The 15,751-nt window shown below is 42.8% G+C and overlaps 1 protein-coding gene across 1 annotated transcript in view; it reads right to left on the bottom strand.

Moving 5' to 3' along the window:
- The window catches only part of ABCG5 (ATP binding cassette subfamily G member 5), a 27,578-nt gene that overhangs the window by 8,939 nt on the left and 2,888 nt on the right, over positions 1–15,751 (bottom strand). The window contains exons 3-10 of the mRNA XM_019549392.1: positions 14,948–15,084; positions 14,624–14,722; positions 12,675–12,807; positions 9,705–9,844; positions 9,281–9,410; positions 7,128–7,341; positions 5,941–6,146; positions 4,876–5,014 (exon numbers count right to left, since the gene is read on the bottom strand). Coding sequence (XP_019404937.1) covers positions 4,876–5,014; positions 5,941–6,146; positions 7,128–7,341; positions 9,281–9,410; positions 9,705–9,844; positions 12,675–12,807; positions 14,624–14,722; positions 14,948–15,084 — 1,198 coding nt within the window. The remainder of the gene's footprint in view (positions 1–4,875; positions 5,015–5,940; positions 6,147–7,127; positions 7,342–9,280; positions 9,411–9,704; positions 9,845–12,674; positions 12,808–14,623; positions 14,723–14,947; positions 15,085–15,751) is intronic.

The raw sequence follows: 15,751 nt of genomic DNA, 5'->3' as shown, positions 1-15,751 counted from the left end.
TTGCTGGGATCCTATGACCCCAGCTGACTTCCTGCCCTTCAGGCAGGGGGCTGGACTCGATGATCTTCCAAGGTCCCTTCCAGCCCTAATGTCTATGAAATCTATGAAAACTTTCCACTTGTAAACTATTTCTTCCACTCCTTTTTGTGTTTTAGATCACTAAAGGGTTCCGTGCTAAGCCAAGCTGGTCTTTTGCCACACTTGCTAGTTTTCCTGCACATCAGGATGTTTTGTTTCTGCACCCTCAGTAAGGTTTCTTTAAAGTATAGGCAGCTCTCCTGGACTCCTCCCCTGCTCAAACTGGTCCCCCCATGGCATCCTACCCATAAGTTCCCTGAGTGAGTCAAAGTCTGCTTTTCTGAAGTTCAAGGTCTGTATGCTGCTGCTCTCCTTTCCTTTTCTCAGGATCCTGAACTCAATTGTCTTGTGGTTGCTGTTGCTCAAATTGCCATCCACTACGTTCCCCACCAATTCCTCCCTGTTTGTGAGCAGCAGGTCAAGAATAGCATGGTCCCTAGCTGGCCACTCCAGCACTTACACCAGGAAGTTGTCCCCTACGCTCTCCAAAAACTTTCTGGATTGCCTGCGCGCTGCTGTATTGCCCTCCCAGCAGATGTCAGGGTGACTGAAATCCCCCATGAGAACCAGGGCCTCTGATTGGGAAACTTCTGCTAGCTGTCTGAAGAAAGCCTTGTCTACCATTTCCTCCTGTTTTTTGGTCTATAGTAGACATCCACCACAACATCACCCTTCATTGCTCTCCCCTCTAACTTTAACCCAAGACTTTCAATAGGCTTATCTCCAGTTTCATACTGGAGCTCTGAGCAATCATATAGCTCTTTTACATAAAGTGGAATTCCTCCTCCTCCTCTTCCCTGCCTGTCCTTCCTCAACAGTTTGTACCCATCTATGACAGTTCTCCAGTCATGTGAGCTATCCCACTGAGTCTCTGTTATTCCAGTCACATCATAGTTCTGTAACTGTGCAAGGGCTTCCAGTTCTTCTTGCTCATTTCCCAGGCTCCATGCACTCGTATACAGACACCTGGGATAACTAGCCAATTACCCTAATTTCTTGGGAAGAATAACAACACCTCCCCTGTTGCCCTCCCCCACACCCCCACTTGTGCTTCCTTCAGGTCATCCACTTCCCCACTTACCTCAGGGCTTTGGTCTCTATCCCCTGAGGAACCTAGTTGAAAGCCCTCACTAGTTTAGTAAGCCTGTTTGCACAGATGTTCTTTCCTCTCTTCATCAGGTGGATCCCATCTCTTCCTAGCAATACTTCTTCTTGGAACAAAATCTTGCAGTCAAAGAAGCCAAAGCCCGGCTGGCGACACCATTTGCACAGCCATGCATTTAACTGCAGGATGTGTTCTCTCCTGCCTGGCCCCTTCCCCTTGACTGGAAGGCTCAAGGAGAACACCACCTGAGGCCCCGTCACCTTCACCCTTGCACCCAGAGCCCTGTAGTCACTTTTGATCTGCTCAGGTTCTCCTCTGTCAGTATCATTGGTGCCCACATGAATGAGCAGCATGACATCGTAGTCAGAGGGCCAGGTGAGTCTCAGTAATCCTTCTGTGACATCTTGGATCTGGGCTCTAGGGAAGCAGCAGACTGCCCAAGGCAACAGGTCATGCTTCCCCCTCAAAAGTCTCCAACCATCACCACCCGTTGCTTTTTCTTGGTGGCAGTGGTCTCAGTCCTTCCAACCTCGTGGAGGCCTGCCCTCTTCCACCAACCAGCAAAACGTGCAGCTCCTCCGCTGTTGCTGGGGCTCCATATCTCTTCTGTGGGCAAACTGTTGCAGGTGGAGATTTCTGCTTGCTGCCAGAGGTCAAAAGCTTCCACCTTCTTGGAAGTCCATGCCCTCTCCCTTCTCTGGTGCTGCCTTTGGTAGTCCTTCCTCCTCAGTCCTAGAGGATTGTCAGCATTTGCAGGAAAGGCCACAGAATGCTGTAATCCGGCAATCAGCTCATCACAGGGGTGCAAGGAGAATGACTTCAGAGGAGAGAAAGATCTTTTGGATTTTTCAGTGAAGGGGGCAATTTTAAAGCAGTACAGACTTTCCCAGCTGACCTTCTTTTTTTCTAGCCTCTTAACAAGGAAATAAGAAGGAACTCCTCACCTGTAAACTCCTGCTTCTCTAAAAATCAAAACACAGCAAGCCTTGCCTAATGACGTGTGTAAGTCCTTCCAACCATAGGAGCACAAAGGTAATTTAAGAAAAAAAGTGTTTTATTTTCCCTGGTCCATTCTGTCTCTGCACTTGAGACCTTACAGTCACTGAGATCTCTGAAAAGGTCTATACCAATGCTCTCCCCATCTGAACATCACACCACTGCTTCCTATAAAACAGGAGGACCTGGATAAAGGATGTGGCTGTGAGGGCTTGTCTGCCTGGGGAAACTCCCCTCACAAAAAAAATATTCAGAGATGCTCTCCACATGTACACACTTACTCCACACAACTACCTTTGGACAGTTAAGCTTAGTCTGTTTACAGAATTATTCCAAAGTGCATGGCTGTCCAACTGGAAGCTCATGAGGGGCCATGATGCAGCCTGAGGGTCAGTGCAACTCTCATTGCCACATAGTGGGGCAGAGCCTGGGGGGAGATGTGTGTTGCCAGTTGTTGCCACTGTGCCCACATGGGACACTTGGGTATCCCATGTGCCAGACAGGAAATTTAAAGGAGATGTGTGCTGCTGTGGGCGATGGCTGGGTAGTGGGGGGAATATGGTCTGTATGGTGTACGCCATGTGTGACACTAATTTCTCCACCAAAACCCCACTGCAGTTGGAGAGACCTGCCTAAGTAGATTAAACTATATGTCAACAATACATATGTAAGCACAGAGGCGGAAAGGGATCTTGGAGTCATTATTGACTCCAAGATGGACATGAGCCGCCAATGCCAGACCGCAGCGAGCAAAGCTAACCCCACCCCACCTTGTTGTGCATCCAAAGATGCATCTCAAGCTGGTCCAGAGAGGTGATACTCCCCTCTCTATGCAACTTTGGTCCGACCTCAATTGGAGTACTGCATCCAGTTCTGGGCACTGCACTTTAAGAAGGATGTGGCCAGCCTTGAGAGGGTTCAGAAGAGGGCTACCTGCTTGGTTGGGGGGCAACACAGCAGGCCCTATGAGGAGAGGCTGAGGGACCTGAACCTGTTCAGCCTCAGCAAGCAGAGGCTGAGGGGGAATTTGGTGGCTGCCTACAAACTCATTAGGGGAGATCCACAGCAAATAGGAAGGGTCTTATTCCCCCCAGCAGCACCTGGGGTGACGAGGAACAATGGCCACAAGCTGCTGGAGAATAGGTTCAGGTTAGAGATTGGGAGGTACTATTTCACTGTTAGGGCAGCTAGGATCTGGAACCAACTTCCTAGGGAAGTGGTCCTTGCTCCTATCTTGGGTAAATTCAGAAAGAGGTTGGATGAACACCTGTCTGGGGTCGTGTGATCCCAGCATGTGCTCCAGCCAGTGGCAGGGGGTTAGGCTAGATGATCTATTCAGGTCCCTTCTGACCCCTAACTACTATGAAACTGTGAATACACTTAGTGTGGAATAAGTGAGCTTACAGAGAGAATTATTGCAGAATAGCAGCTGCTTTCAATTTACATTGTAGCTTGTATTACAGCACCCTTCTGTAGACAAACCCTAACACTGACCACAATGCATGCATCCAGGACTCAAGAAAGATGGAAGGGTTTCTGGCACCTGAGGTCAGAGGTAATAATGCCTTAATTTATGTGCATTTTACTGCAGACTATAAAGTAATTGTCCCTTTACTATCAAATATCACAGGAAAGGTTATAATAATCTTCAGTGTACTATCCACCCACCCTACAATAACTTGGAGGTATACAGAATGATAAGGCTGAAAAAACTTGAATGGTAATTTGTGCTATGTATGCATCACAGCTCCTAATTGCTTCACACCTGATATAAACATGGTTGTGTAGAACTCTATACCCAAATCCATTCAAGGTAACAAAAGTTAAACTTAGCCTGTTACAGAAAATTGGTTTTAAAAGTCAGCAGAAGTTAAAGGCAGATATTAGTCTACAAAAGGCCTATTGATACCACCCATGGACTGTGCTAGGATCATGTCTGGTAAACAAGAAGATGGGACCTGAAAATCTGGACCCAAATGTTGTTTGACAGAAACTAGGCCTGCTCCTATCTAATGAAAAGATAGGTTATTCCACCCATCATCCCTTCCTGTGATCTTTAAATTCACAACAACTGTAGACAACTGGGTAGATTAAAAAAAGTTTTCCCACTAGTTGCCATCCCCTCTTCTCTTGGGACCCTAAGATTTACCCTGAAATCATTGTGCTTTTACCATCTTAATCCTAAGGGAAGATCTGACCAGGCCAAACCCAGAGAACATCACTACTTCCCCTGGTTTTCACTAAGTCACAAACACCACTGGGTGTGTAAAACTTGAGTTCTTACTGCCGCCCAGATACATGTGTCTGCTTTTCCACCCTATTTCTCTTTTTGCCTTCTTTTTTAAAGCCCTCTTAGCTGACCAAGACTGCATATTTTGAAACAGTGCACTGAATCCATTTCCACAAAAAGGAAGCTAAAACTGGTATGTTAAACATCTGAGGTTGCTATCATGTTAAGACCTTTCATTCACTGACAGCATTTATTACATCAAAATTGACATAATATCTTTGCTTAGGAGCTATCAACGGTGTTTTCAAAAATTACTTATAGGCATTTAAGAACTTTCTTCTGTGTTGCTTAAAACTAAGAAGAACAGATTCACAAGAGGGACAAAGGGATCTAAAAGGAAAGGATTATTCCTGAGGGAAGACAGTAAATACAAGACTTAAGAGGATGTAGCTGTCTTAATGCTTACCAGTACATAAAGGTGCTGAACATTGCCACACTGATGATACTGAAAGGCAAGAAATGCAGTATGTATGCTAACAGCATTTGCCACTTCTGGTATAAGCCATCTTTGCTTTCTTGGTCACTAATAGCACGTAAAGCAGGAACTGGAACATGTACAAAAGGAATTAAAGTACCCTTGACCATGGAGGCCACAGAAGAATTGCTCCTAGCAAACTTGACAAGACAACATTTTATCAGAATAGTTCAGAAATGCTTTCTTTTTTAGCCAGGCTGGTGGCCACCCATATGTGCAAGTGAGAGCCAGGGTCAGGAGTAAGCTGGGACAATTTGCATACTGTACAAGAGGTGGCCAAATGTGTCAAGCACAAGGCAAACTTCACCTCCAGCAGGTAAGAATCTGAGGCTGTGCAGAACTGCCATGGCTAACCAATTCCTACGTGAGTTCAGATCCCAAGAGGATACAAACTATGCACATTCCCTAGACAGACACAACAATTGCCAGCTGCCAAATCCTTACATGGGTGGCTTATCTATGGCAGCTGTAAAAGAAACAGCTTCTAATAAGAACATAATTGTTTTGAGGATCAGATACCACAACATAATAATCCAATATCAATCTTATCTAAGAGTTACTTAATTACTCTTTCGCCCTTTCCATATCTATGGGCATTATTTCAATTAACACTGTGTAACTTAACAGTGAGACTTTGCCCTGCCTTATACTCAGCCACACCAGGGTATGGTGGGCCACCAGGACTCTTCTACTCCTGCAGAGTTCATCTGTGCAGCCTTAGCATATGGACGCTGAGAGACAAGGCTTAGGTGGAATCATGGTTTTATGCTTCTTGCCACTTTCACTAGGAAGGCGTGAAATAGCAACAGGATAAATAGCACTAGGATAAATACATACAGGACATTTTTCCACCTACAGTACAACTGAGCAGCTCTATGATGCACTATCTCTGTAATTAACATTTTTAAAAGAGGCCTATATAGCATATGCTATATAAGAGCACTTACAGCATATGCACCGGTTGCTGCATATAATGTGGACAGATCACAAACTTACATAGGGCAACAGCATTGAGCATTCCTGTATAAGGTGGGGCACTCACAGACTGGTAAATGAGCCCCACCCGATCTTGCACTGCTCCTCTCAGAGGGTCATCCTTCAGTCGGAGAAGGAAAAATGCTATGAACAGGCCAAGCAACAGATTCTGGGAGAGACGCATGATGACACCCATCTTATCTTTGGAGAAGTTCCTTGTTGTTCTCCTGATACAGAAACAGAATCATTATGTCTTTTAGGTAGCGGTGATTAAACCAGTGGGTCTCAACCTTTTTAGATTCAAGGCACCCCTTGTTTAGCTCAAGGCAAGTCCTCAGAAAATGCCAGCTCTTACTCTCCACTCATTTTTTTCACTACAGAAAAATAACAGAGCAATTGTTTTGTTGCAAACAACTCAGAAAGACCACAACAAATCAGAATGGCTTCAACATTATGAACACCAATTTGAATCTCTGGGTTTATCTTGTGACTCATGTTTGTACACCTAACTGTTAACATTGCATAGCACCCTATAGTGCCCTTGAAGGGATAACCCAAGGTGCCACAGCATAGAATCATAGAATCACTGAGTCAGGAGGAACATAGAGAGATCATCGAGTCCGACCCCCTGCCATGGGCAGGAAGGAGCACTGGGGGTGGCAGGGGTCAGAAGACCCCAGCCAGGGGCCTATCCAGTCACCTCTTGAAGACCTCCAGGGAAGGTGAGAGCACCACCTCTCTGGGAAGCCTATTGCAGGCTCTGGCCACCCTTACCGTGAAGTAGTTCTTCCCAATATCTAACCTAAACCTATTCTCCCTCAGCTTGGGGCCATTGTTCCTGGTGACTGCAAGGGGGGCCCTGGTGAACACACTTTCCCCAAGTCTCTGCTGGTGGCCCCTGATAAGGTTGTAGGCAGCCACAAGATCCCTCCTCAGTCTCCTCTTGCGGAGACTGAAGAAATTCAGGCCCCTCAGCCTCTCCCCATAGGGCTGGCCACGGAGGCCCCCAACCATACAAGTGGCCTCCTCTGGACCCTCTCCAGGTTCTCCACGTCCCTCTTGAAGTATGGCGCCCAGATAAAAAAAAGCTAAACACAAGGAAAATGAGTGGCAGTGGGAAAGAACTAATGTATATCCAAGGAAAATGATTTTGTCTAAATGTTATAGGATTAGAGTTTCAATATTATTTTTTGTAACTGCTTTTTTACCGTAAGAGGATCCAGAGTTTGGTGAGTGCATTGGGTGAATCCTTGCTTTTGAAGGGTATAGAAGTCATATCTTTTGTGTGTTTCATTCTTTCAATGGCCTCTAAAGTCTTGGAAAAGATCTCTGAATTTTTATAGGCAGATGCAATGATCTGAACTCTACTGTAGGTCTCCAGCTCACGTTCTCTGCTTCGAGTATCTACAGATGTCAGATCCACTAGAAATTCACAAAACAGCATTAAACTATATACTTAACCAAAGACTCCGTAATTTATTTTTCCTATATTCTCATTTCCTATCCTTCCAAACTATTCACCTCATATAACAAATAAAATTTGTGGGAGGCGAAAAAGGCCATTAGAAACAAGCATACAAGCATAAATATGATAACAATGAATACAGCTTATAATCAGCTGTTAAGAGAGACCAAACATGAATGTAGTAAACCTAATTTCAGGAAACATCTGGGTATATATCTAATGTTTCCTAAAATTAATCACTGCATAAATGTAAAATCCATGATGGGTCCTAATGCTATTTGGCCTACATACAGTACCAAATTTCTCAACTTAAAAAACTGCATTACTAGTACCAGAGCTGCTACTGATAAAAGTTCCAGCTGACTTACTACCGGTGGATGGAGGTCGCTACCTCTCTGATAGTGTCCTTGGAACAGAAGGGGCTTCATCAGACAGGGCTGTGCAAGAAGATCTACTTCTTCCCTGGTCTCTTGGCCACATTCTTCTCTCTCAATACCTAGCAAGGGACATTAACCTCTTCGCTAACCAAGATATGGGGGCAGTCCATCACTCCTGCTTAGAATAACTCCCTTTAGAGCCCTAATTCATTCACTAGATGAACAGTAATGAACCAACTAAACAAGCTGGCTTCTAACAAGTCTATATGTATCTGGGTGCTGGGCCTCTTCAATTTAGGAGCAAGGTTGTCAGCCTGGCTGCTTTCAGAGACAAAAAAACCTCAGAAAGCTTATTCCTTCACTTCACTTCAACCATGCAGAGCAAATCATCAATGATTATTTGCTAAGCATCATTTTTTGATGAAGAAAAAGTATTTGCCTTTTCAAGACGCTTCCGTTCAGAAACCAGGGAGGTCTTAAAAGCTACTTCACAAAAATATCTTCATGATAGAGATCTATAAAGAGGCTACTAGGAGTGGCTGCAAGATCAGAAAGCATGTTTAGCAGAACAATGTTATAATCATCTTTTAGTTGGCAGCTAGACCACCTCAAAACTACTTTCATGAGAGGACAGCCACCTAGAGTGGGATGCTCACAGCTGCACGCTTAAAGACAACAAAATGGTTTCTTTCTACTTGGCAGAATCTGTGGTTCTCCCATGACTTGTACCTTATTTTTGCATTGTCTTTAAATTGAGATTCTGAATTATCAAGATTAATTGAGGTATGGCTGAGGCTGCTCTATCCGTTATGCCTTTAACTAAGGGAGAGAGAACCGGCAGGGTTCAGGCACAGCTCAGCAGCAAGATCCCACACACATGCATGGACAGAACATCTTGAAGAACCCCAGTAACTGTGAGGACAATTGACACCTAAAAACAAAAATCAAGAGATCTCTTCAATTTAATCCTGGGATTGCATCCTTCTATAAAGTATCTTAAAGTGGCTAAACATTTTCAATTTCCTGTAAAGGCAACAGGAGGGATGGCTGTTAGGAATCCAAAGGGGTCCTGAGCCTGGAACTTCAGTTGCGCCCTTAGTTTACTCTATTTCATCTGCTAATGCTGCAGTGCTATTGCACATTTCTACTCTTTACTGAGCCAAAGTGAAATGTTAGATCAACAACCTGCGTGCTTGGACTCTACTTTGCCCATTGCCATGGCATCTAAATGCCATATATTCCAAAGATTTAAATAAATAACATGCTAAACAGAAGTTGGACACTTTCAGGACGAACCTAACCTTTTTTGCTGCCGATCTCACATCTACTATACCTCTTAGGACTAAGAGCAGCCATTCCGTTGAATAAGGGTTTCTTTCCACTGACAGAAAATAGAATAAATAAGTGTAGTATAATTAGTTTTCATTAGAATAAATGAGTTCTCCATTGGCAAAACCTTCAACTTCTTTGCCTGAAAGAACTGTCGATGTGTTTGATAACATGACTGAGTTCAACTTACCATAAAAGTCAAAAGGATTTGAGTGCTCAGGACAGTCATAGCCACAGTCACTAAAAAATGTGATCATTTCTGTGGGTTTCCCACAGAAAACCAGTTCTCCAAAGCTCATGATAGCAATCTTGTCAAATAACTGGTTGGACAAATAACAGATTAATGATAACTATACAGTATTAACAAGAACATCACTAACAAGCTAATAAAGGAAGCTTAACTTTGGCCTGCCATTAAATTTCCATAATACATCATTTCTATGCTCACAAATAAGCTATTTTTCCCATGATGACCGTCCAAGCATCTCATTTAGATGCACCCAGGCTGTACTGATCTCTCTTGTACTTTTGGCTTCAGTAAAAACTCTGTACTATGAAACTCAGTAAAATGCTAAGGTAAAAATGGTAAGGAATCATCACTTGACATTCCTTACCTGAAAGAGTTCTGACCGTGGTTGATGAATTGTAATAATCACTATCCTGTTTTTGTGTGCAAGTTCTGAAAGCAACAAGACAATCTGATTTGCAGTCATGCAGTCCAGCCCTGTAGTTGGTTCATCAAGTAACATGACCTCTGTGAATACAAGAGACAGAATTTCTGAAAACTCATTTAAAAGAGAGCAAATTTTGTAGTGTTTGTCCTTTAGGTCATGCAGTGAACAGTGTTGGATTAGCTCTCAAGTGTGACAGCCAAAACCAGCAGATATGAAACAGTACCACATTAATTTCATTTATTTCAATGGACAGATTTCCACCCTGAGCAATACTGAGGTGAAAAATGTCAGCAGTTTCAGCTCTGCTCTTTGATTCTCAGAATAGGAAATTGATTTTATTTTCAAATCTGCCTGGCTTCCTAGAAGCTATCAAAAAGATTCACTTTAGATGTCTTTTTTTTAGAGTTAATATTATGCTATAATGGTTACAAGGACAATGGAACACACCATGATATTAAGTATGTATTCTGCACAAACACACTAGATACAACAGTGCTTTATACAATGAACTATTTAAATTAGGGTTGCCCAACTGATGGCCCAGGGGCTGTATGCAGACCATAAGGGATTAATCTATAAGTCTTGGGCTCCTACCAGATTGCCACTCCCCCTATTACTCCAGCTGCTGCTGCAGCCAGGGTCCCTGGACTTCCCCTCCTTCCCCTGGCTTCTGCTTCCTGAACCTACCCCAGGGGCAGGTACAGTGCAGTGCAACACATGGTGCTGGGGAAGCCCATGGCATGGTGCAGCAAGGGAGCCAATGGCTGTTGAGCTGAAGGGGGTGCTATTTGCACCACCCAGTATAGTAGTGTGGGAGGCACCCCCAAGTATAGTAGTGAGAAAGGGGAGCTGCCCGTGTTGTGGCAGCCCCAGTGGCCCATGCAGGGTTCAGCCCCCTGAACAACCCTGATATAAATCTATTTAGTAGTACAGTACACACAATGCTACAGGTGATTGAGTTTTATTGGGTATTGTTTTTTCCACACTAGTAAAAATTATTTTAATGCTACACAGCAATTTCTTGGATGAACCTACCTGGAGAAGGTAGTCTTTTATTTTACAACAAATGAGGTACAGCATGAAAAGTTACTCACCCTTGTGTATAATCTTAGCTTGGAGGGCCTTTCTTTGTGGTTACAGCGAAGATATTATTGTGAAGTAAGCTAAAATGCGAAGTTACAGCGCACTAACAATTCTGCACCAACTTCCTACATGGGCATCCTTACTGCTAAGCAATCTAAACATGGAGTAAGCTATCTCAAGTTTTATGACATGTGAAGAGTGCTTGCATGCAGAACTAGCCTGAAATAGCTAATGTTCTGTAGAATCCCACCCTAGCTTACTTTGCAGTAGCTTCCCTAGGTAGGCAATGGCAAGAGGAAAATAAGGGCTATATGTCCAATTGTTCCCTGGCTTCACAGGAAGACTATTTATTCACAAGGGTAATGTTTACTGGTGTGACTGTTTAGGTAATGTAGAAGCCTTTGCCTACTAAGAACAGAACAGAACTGAGAAGAGTTCACTTCACATCTGCCACTGAACAGCCATCAAATGGTGTCATTTTTAAGAAACTATCTTAGCAGTGACAACTCAGAGACAAAAAGTTCTATTATCCCCTTTAGAAATGCATCCCCCAGTCCCCACAATTTTATGTGTACCTATGACTTCTGTCATTGCAGCAGAATGCATGTGTTATATAGTATAGAAACACAGTGGAAATCAACTTTTGATCCTTTATCAGGAGAAATGCCAATCCTATTTCTTGACTGGCTGAATTAACATCACTAAATCTACAAATGCTGATTCTCTGAATTAAGTTAACATATGTCAGCTTAGATATTTAAAAGGGACATTGTAATACCTAAGAAAAATCTTAAGTTTCTTCACAAAACTTTCTAAGAAAGTAATGGACACAAGATACCAGTTCTTTAATATCTGCATGTATTATAAGTAGGGTACACATGACTTACTGGGCCAGTTAATTTATGAGACTAGTTATTTTACTTTGCTTGTGACAGTTCTTCTGCTCCTGGGGAGTTATTCCAGTTAGATTGTGGATTTAAGTATTGTCAAGATAAGTACAGCTTGTGTATATGCTGCTTTTTGGCTTTATATTGAATCTAAATAAATATCTAGGACTCAGTAAAAACAACATATAATAATTCTTAGCACTTTTTTTTCAAAGTGCTGAACAAACAACAACTTAATCCCCATAGCAGCCCTCTAAGATGAGTAAGTATTATTACTCCTATGGTTAATAAATGGGAAACAAACACACAAAGTTGAGCACATTCTTAAATTGCTACCATCTAAGCCTTTTCTTACAGTTTCCTATTGGAGCCTAAGGCTGCCTATAGATATGCTCATTTGTGTTCTAATTGGAATGCACATGAGTTGTCTCATCGTCATGTGTATGAACTCCCCCCCCACTCCCTGCATTTTAAAATGGCTGTGGAGGCATTTTTACTAAAGCTCATCAAATGAGCTTTAGTTAAAACACCTCTGCGGCCATTTTAAAATGTGTATGTGTGTTGGGGGAGGGGAGCAGGGAAGCTTAATACAACTGACGGTGAGCCATAGAATAGCTGTCGAGGAAATGCTCTAATTAAATGGCCTCTCCCCACCCCTGAGCACGTGTATAGGCACCCTTAGTGGTTTTCCCAGGGTTGCCTAGTATGTAAGGGGTGGAAGTGGGAATTCTACTCAGCTAATGGCTTAGTGGCAGTTCTAACTGACCGTGCAACTAGTCTGCAAACTGAAGGCAATGGGAGTTTGGAGCTCTGACCTGTAGCAGAAAAAAGTGCTCCTGTATTTTAAAGGTCTGTAAAACAGTGGGTAGTGTTAGTGCGCGTGAAGTGACAGTGTAATAAAAAGGGCAATGTTTTAGTTCTAGTCTGAGAAACTACTCACTGGGATCTTGTAAAAGCTGGGCTGCAATTGAAACACGACGCCTCTCACCACCACCAATTCCCCTAAAGACACGGCTTCCGATTATACTATGAGCAACATGGCTGATACTCAGCTCGGTCATAGCAGCATCTACCTGCAAAACAAGTACAGGTTAGAAAGAACATGAGTAACATTCACTGCCCACTGTGTGGGCACACTTGCACACTATGTTAAAAACTATGAGAAAATCTCTACCATTCTAAAGGGCACCCCTATAATGCCTATACTCCTTTTCAATTAAAGATACTTACAGCAGTGTGGCCTCATTTTTATTCCATATCACAATACATCATTTGAATTTTTAGTGACTTTAAGGGATGACAAGTGCAGACTGCCTGGGAGAGGCATGTCGATCTGCCTTCCAAAAAGGAAGGTTAGAGAACAGGTAAGAAGTTCTAGGGAAGGAGACTTTAAGGTAGGTGATGGCAGAAAGTTAGAAAGGGCACCTATACACGCACTCCAGGGTCAGGGGTAGGGGGCATTTTAATCAGAGCAGCTCTTGGGAGAATCTTGTGTATTCATCATCCTGCATTTTAACATGGCGGCAGGGCTGCTTTAACTAGAGCTTGTTGAATGCTCCAATCAGCACGCTCCAGCTGACTTGATTAATGGAGTCTACTCTGATGCCTTTTAATCAGACCATGTCAAAGCACACGTAGAAGTGCCCCAGGAACTGTCAGTAGGGAAGATGTTTCTACCTCACCACTAACACTGAAGACTCTTATTATGGTAGGCTTGACGTATGCTGGAGTAAAGTCTTTTCTTTCAACCTCCTCAAGCAAAATTAATATTTTCAGTAAGAAGTACAGACTTTACTCTAAATAGATGATGGCTCCCAGAAAAAAGGGGCTCCCTCCTTCCTAAGGGGCGAACTTTTTTGTATAGTCACCACCATGGTAGCTGCCCTCTTACACACAGTTTCAAGAACTTCCACATACCACCCCACACCTGAGCAACAGCCACTTAACTGCTGTTGTATGCTGCTGCAACCAGAAAACTGGCTGAATCCAAATCTTACTACTTTTAGGGCATAAAGCAAAATTAATCTTTCTGCAGGCAGCGGTAGCTTTAGGCAGTAAATATGCAAAGGTTGTGTCATGAAGTTAACCTAGACAGACTTTCCCGCTGGGTCTTCCAATGCAGTCTCTACTCATGTTATCCGTCTACTTAGGTAGATCATTCAGAATAAGATAGGCTACATTCTGCACCCGGTACAGGACTAAGCCCTCTGTCACTCAGGACTATGCAAAAAAAAAAAAAAAAAAATAGCAGCTGAAATTCCTTACAGTAAGTAGTTTCATTTGGGACCAGACCTCTGACTTTTATACTTTTATATCCCATCCAATCCATTTTCCTGTGTGACAGGTAGCAATTGTTACTGCTCCAGAAATGCACATCTCATTCCAGTATGTTTCCTTTTTTCCCAGATGGCAGCACAATCTAGAGCAGTGGTCTCCAAACTTTTTTGATCGCGCACCCCTATCAGTAAAAGATTTTTGAGCACGCACCCCCAATATATGTATATTTATAGAAATAGAAATAGAAATAGAAGTTCAAATATTTTCTTCCCGCACCCCAGTGGATCGTCTTGTGCACCCCACTTTGGAGACCACTGGTCTAGGGGATAGGAGAGCCAGAGAACTGGAATTATTTGGTTAAAGAAATTCTGTGGGAGCTTGAGCAACTCCATTCACCAACAGATACCTGTCCCTTCATTTCTAAAATGGAGATAATGCTACTTCCTTTCCTTTGTAAAGTGCAGCAAGATCAACAAATGGAAAGCGTTACTGATGGGCAGAGCATGGAAGGGCATAAAATGAGCTGCTAAAGGATAAGCGTCTAAATATCCGAATTACATAATTTGCTGGACTTATCTGGAAAACCTGGAGAGGAAAAACAAACATACAAACCTTCTTTTTGATAAAGTCACTGGAGTGCTTCTGAAGTGCAAGTAAAGCTGTGTATGTCAAAGATTCTTGTACCGTGAGATAGCTTAACAAGGCATCATTCTAAAAAAGGAAGAGTAGCCAAATATTATTACCATAATAACTATGGGTTTGACTGAGTCCTCATGTCTATCTTACACCAGCATAACTCCATTGACTTCTACAGAGCGACTCCTTGTACATCAGAATTAACACCGTTGTAATTAGGCCATTTGTCTACACTGCTTTTATTACAAGTTTACGATAACAAAAAACACAACATGCATACAAAATGATTTGGAAAACCACCTGTGGCACGTAAGAGAAGCAGTCCTTAAATTGATCCTTCTTCAGCTCATTCCCATTCACATACACTTCACCAAAGAAGTTTCCTTTATGCCTCAGTCTTCCTGATATTGCATCCAGCAGGGTTGTTTTCCCAGATCCTTTTAGACAATTTAAAACAATCATTTACATTATTCTTAGGTCTTACAAAAGTATCTAATGGCCTTGGTCAGGGGCACTGGTTTTATTGTACTGCATAGTCACTAAAAAAGATGTGAACTTGGGTTCCAAAAAGGCAGCCTAGAGGAGTTGAAGGGATTGATACAGGCTGTGTAGAATAGTATTTATTCCTCATTATTTGTTAAGTGTTCTTATTATCCTTAATCTGCACATACCGGAGGAAGACAGGTTCTGACCTACAAACTATAAACATCTAAATGCAAAGACAAAGGAGTTGGTACAAGGATGAGTGACTAGTACTAGATCTGACCAGAGCAGGAAGCAACTTTTATACGGGACATTTTATAGGCAGACTGTAGGTTTCATGGAAGAAATACTTTTTGAGGAAAAAAGTAAAAAAAGAAAGATCACTTTCGATACTAGGGACAGGAATAAGAATAAGAGAAAGCATGGGAAAAGTTATGACGAGTAAGAGATGGAGAAGGTTTTCGAAGCAGCAATGCAACAGACAGGTCAAGAAGCAGAGCGAGGGAAAGGAGAAATAGTAAAAGATGACAGCATCGACGTAGACAGGAACAGAACTGGGCAGCGGACAAAGAAGTTGAATTGCTTTTGGAGTGCAGGTGGGAGACACCAGAGGAACAGAGA

The sequence above is a fragment of the Crocodylus porosus genome, unplaced genomic scaffold (genome assembly GCF_001723895.1).
Source record: "Crocodylus porosus isolate Cpor-Errol unplaced genomic scaffold, CroPor_comp1, whole genome shotgun sequence".
Classification (NCBI taxonomy): domain Eukaryota; kingdom Metazoa; phylum Chordata; order Crocodylia; family Crocodylidae; genus Crocodylus; species Crocodylus porosus.
The sequence above is the reverse complement of the archived record's forward strand: the minus strand, read 5'-3'. Positions and strand labels throughout refer to the sequence as shown.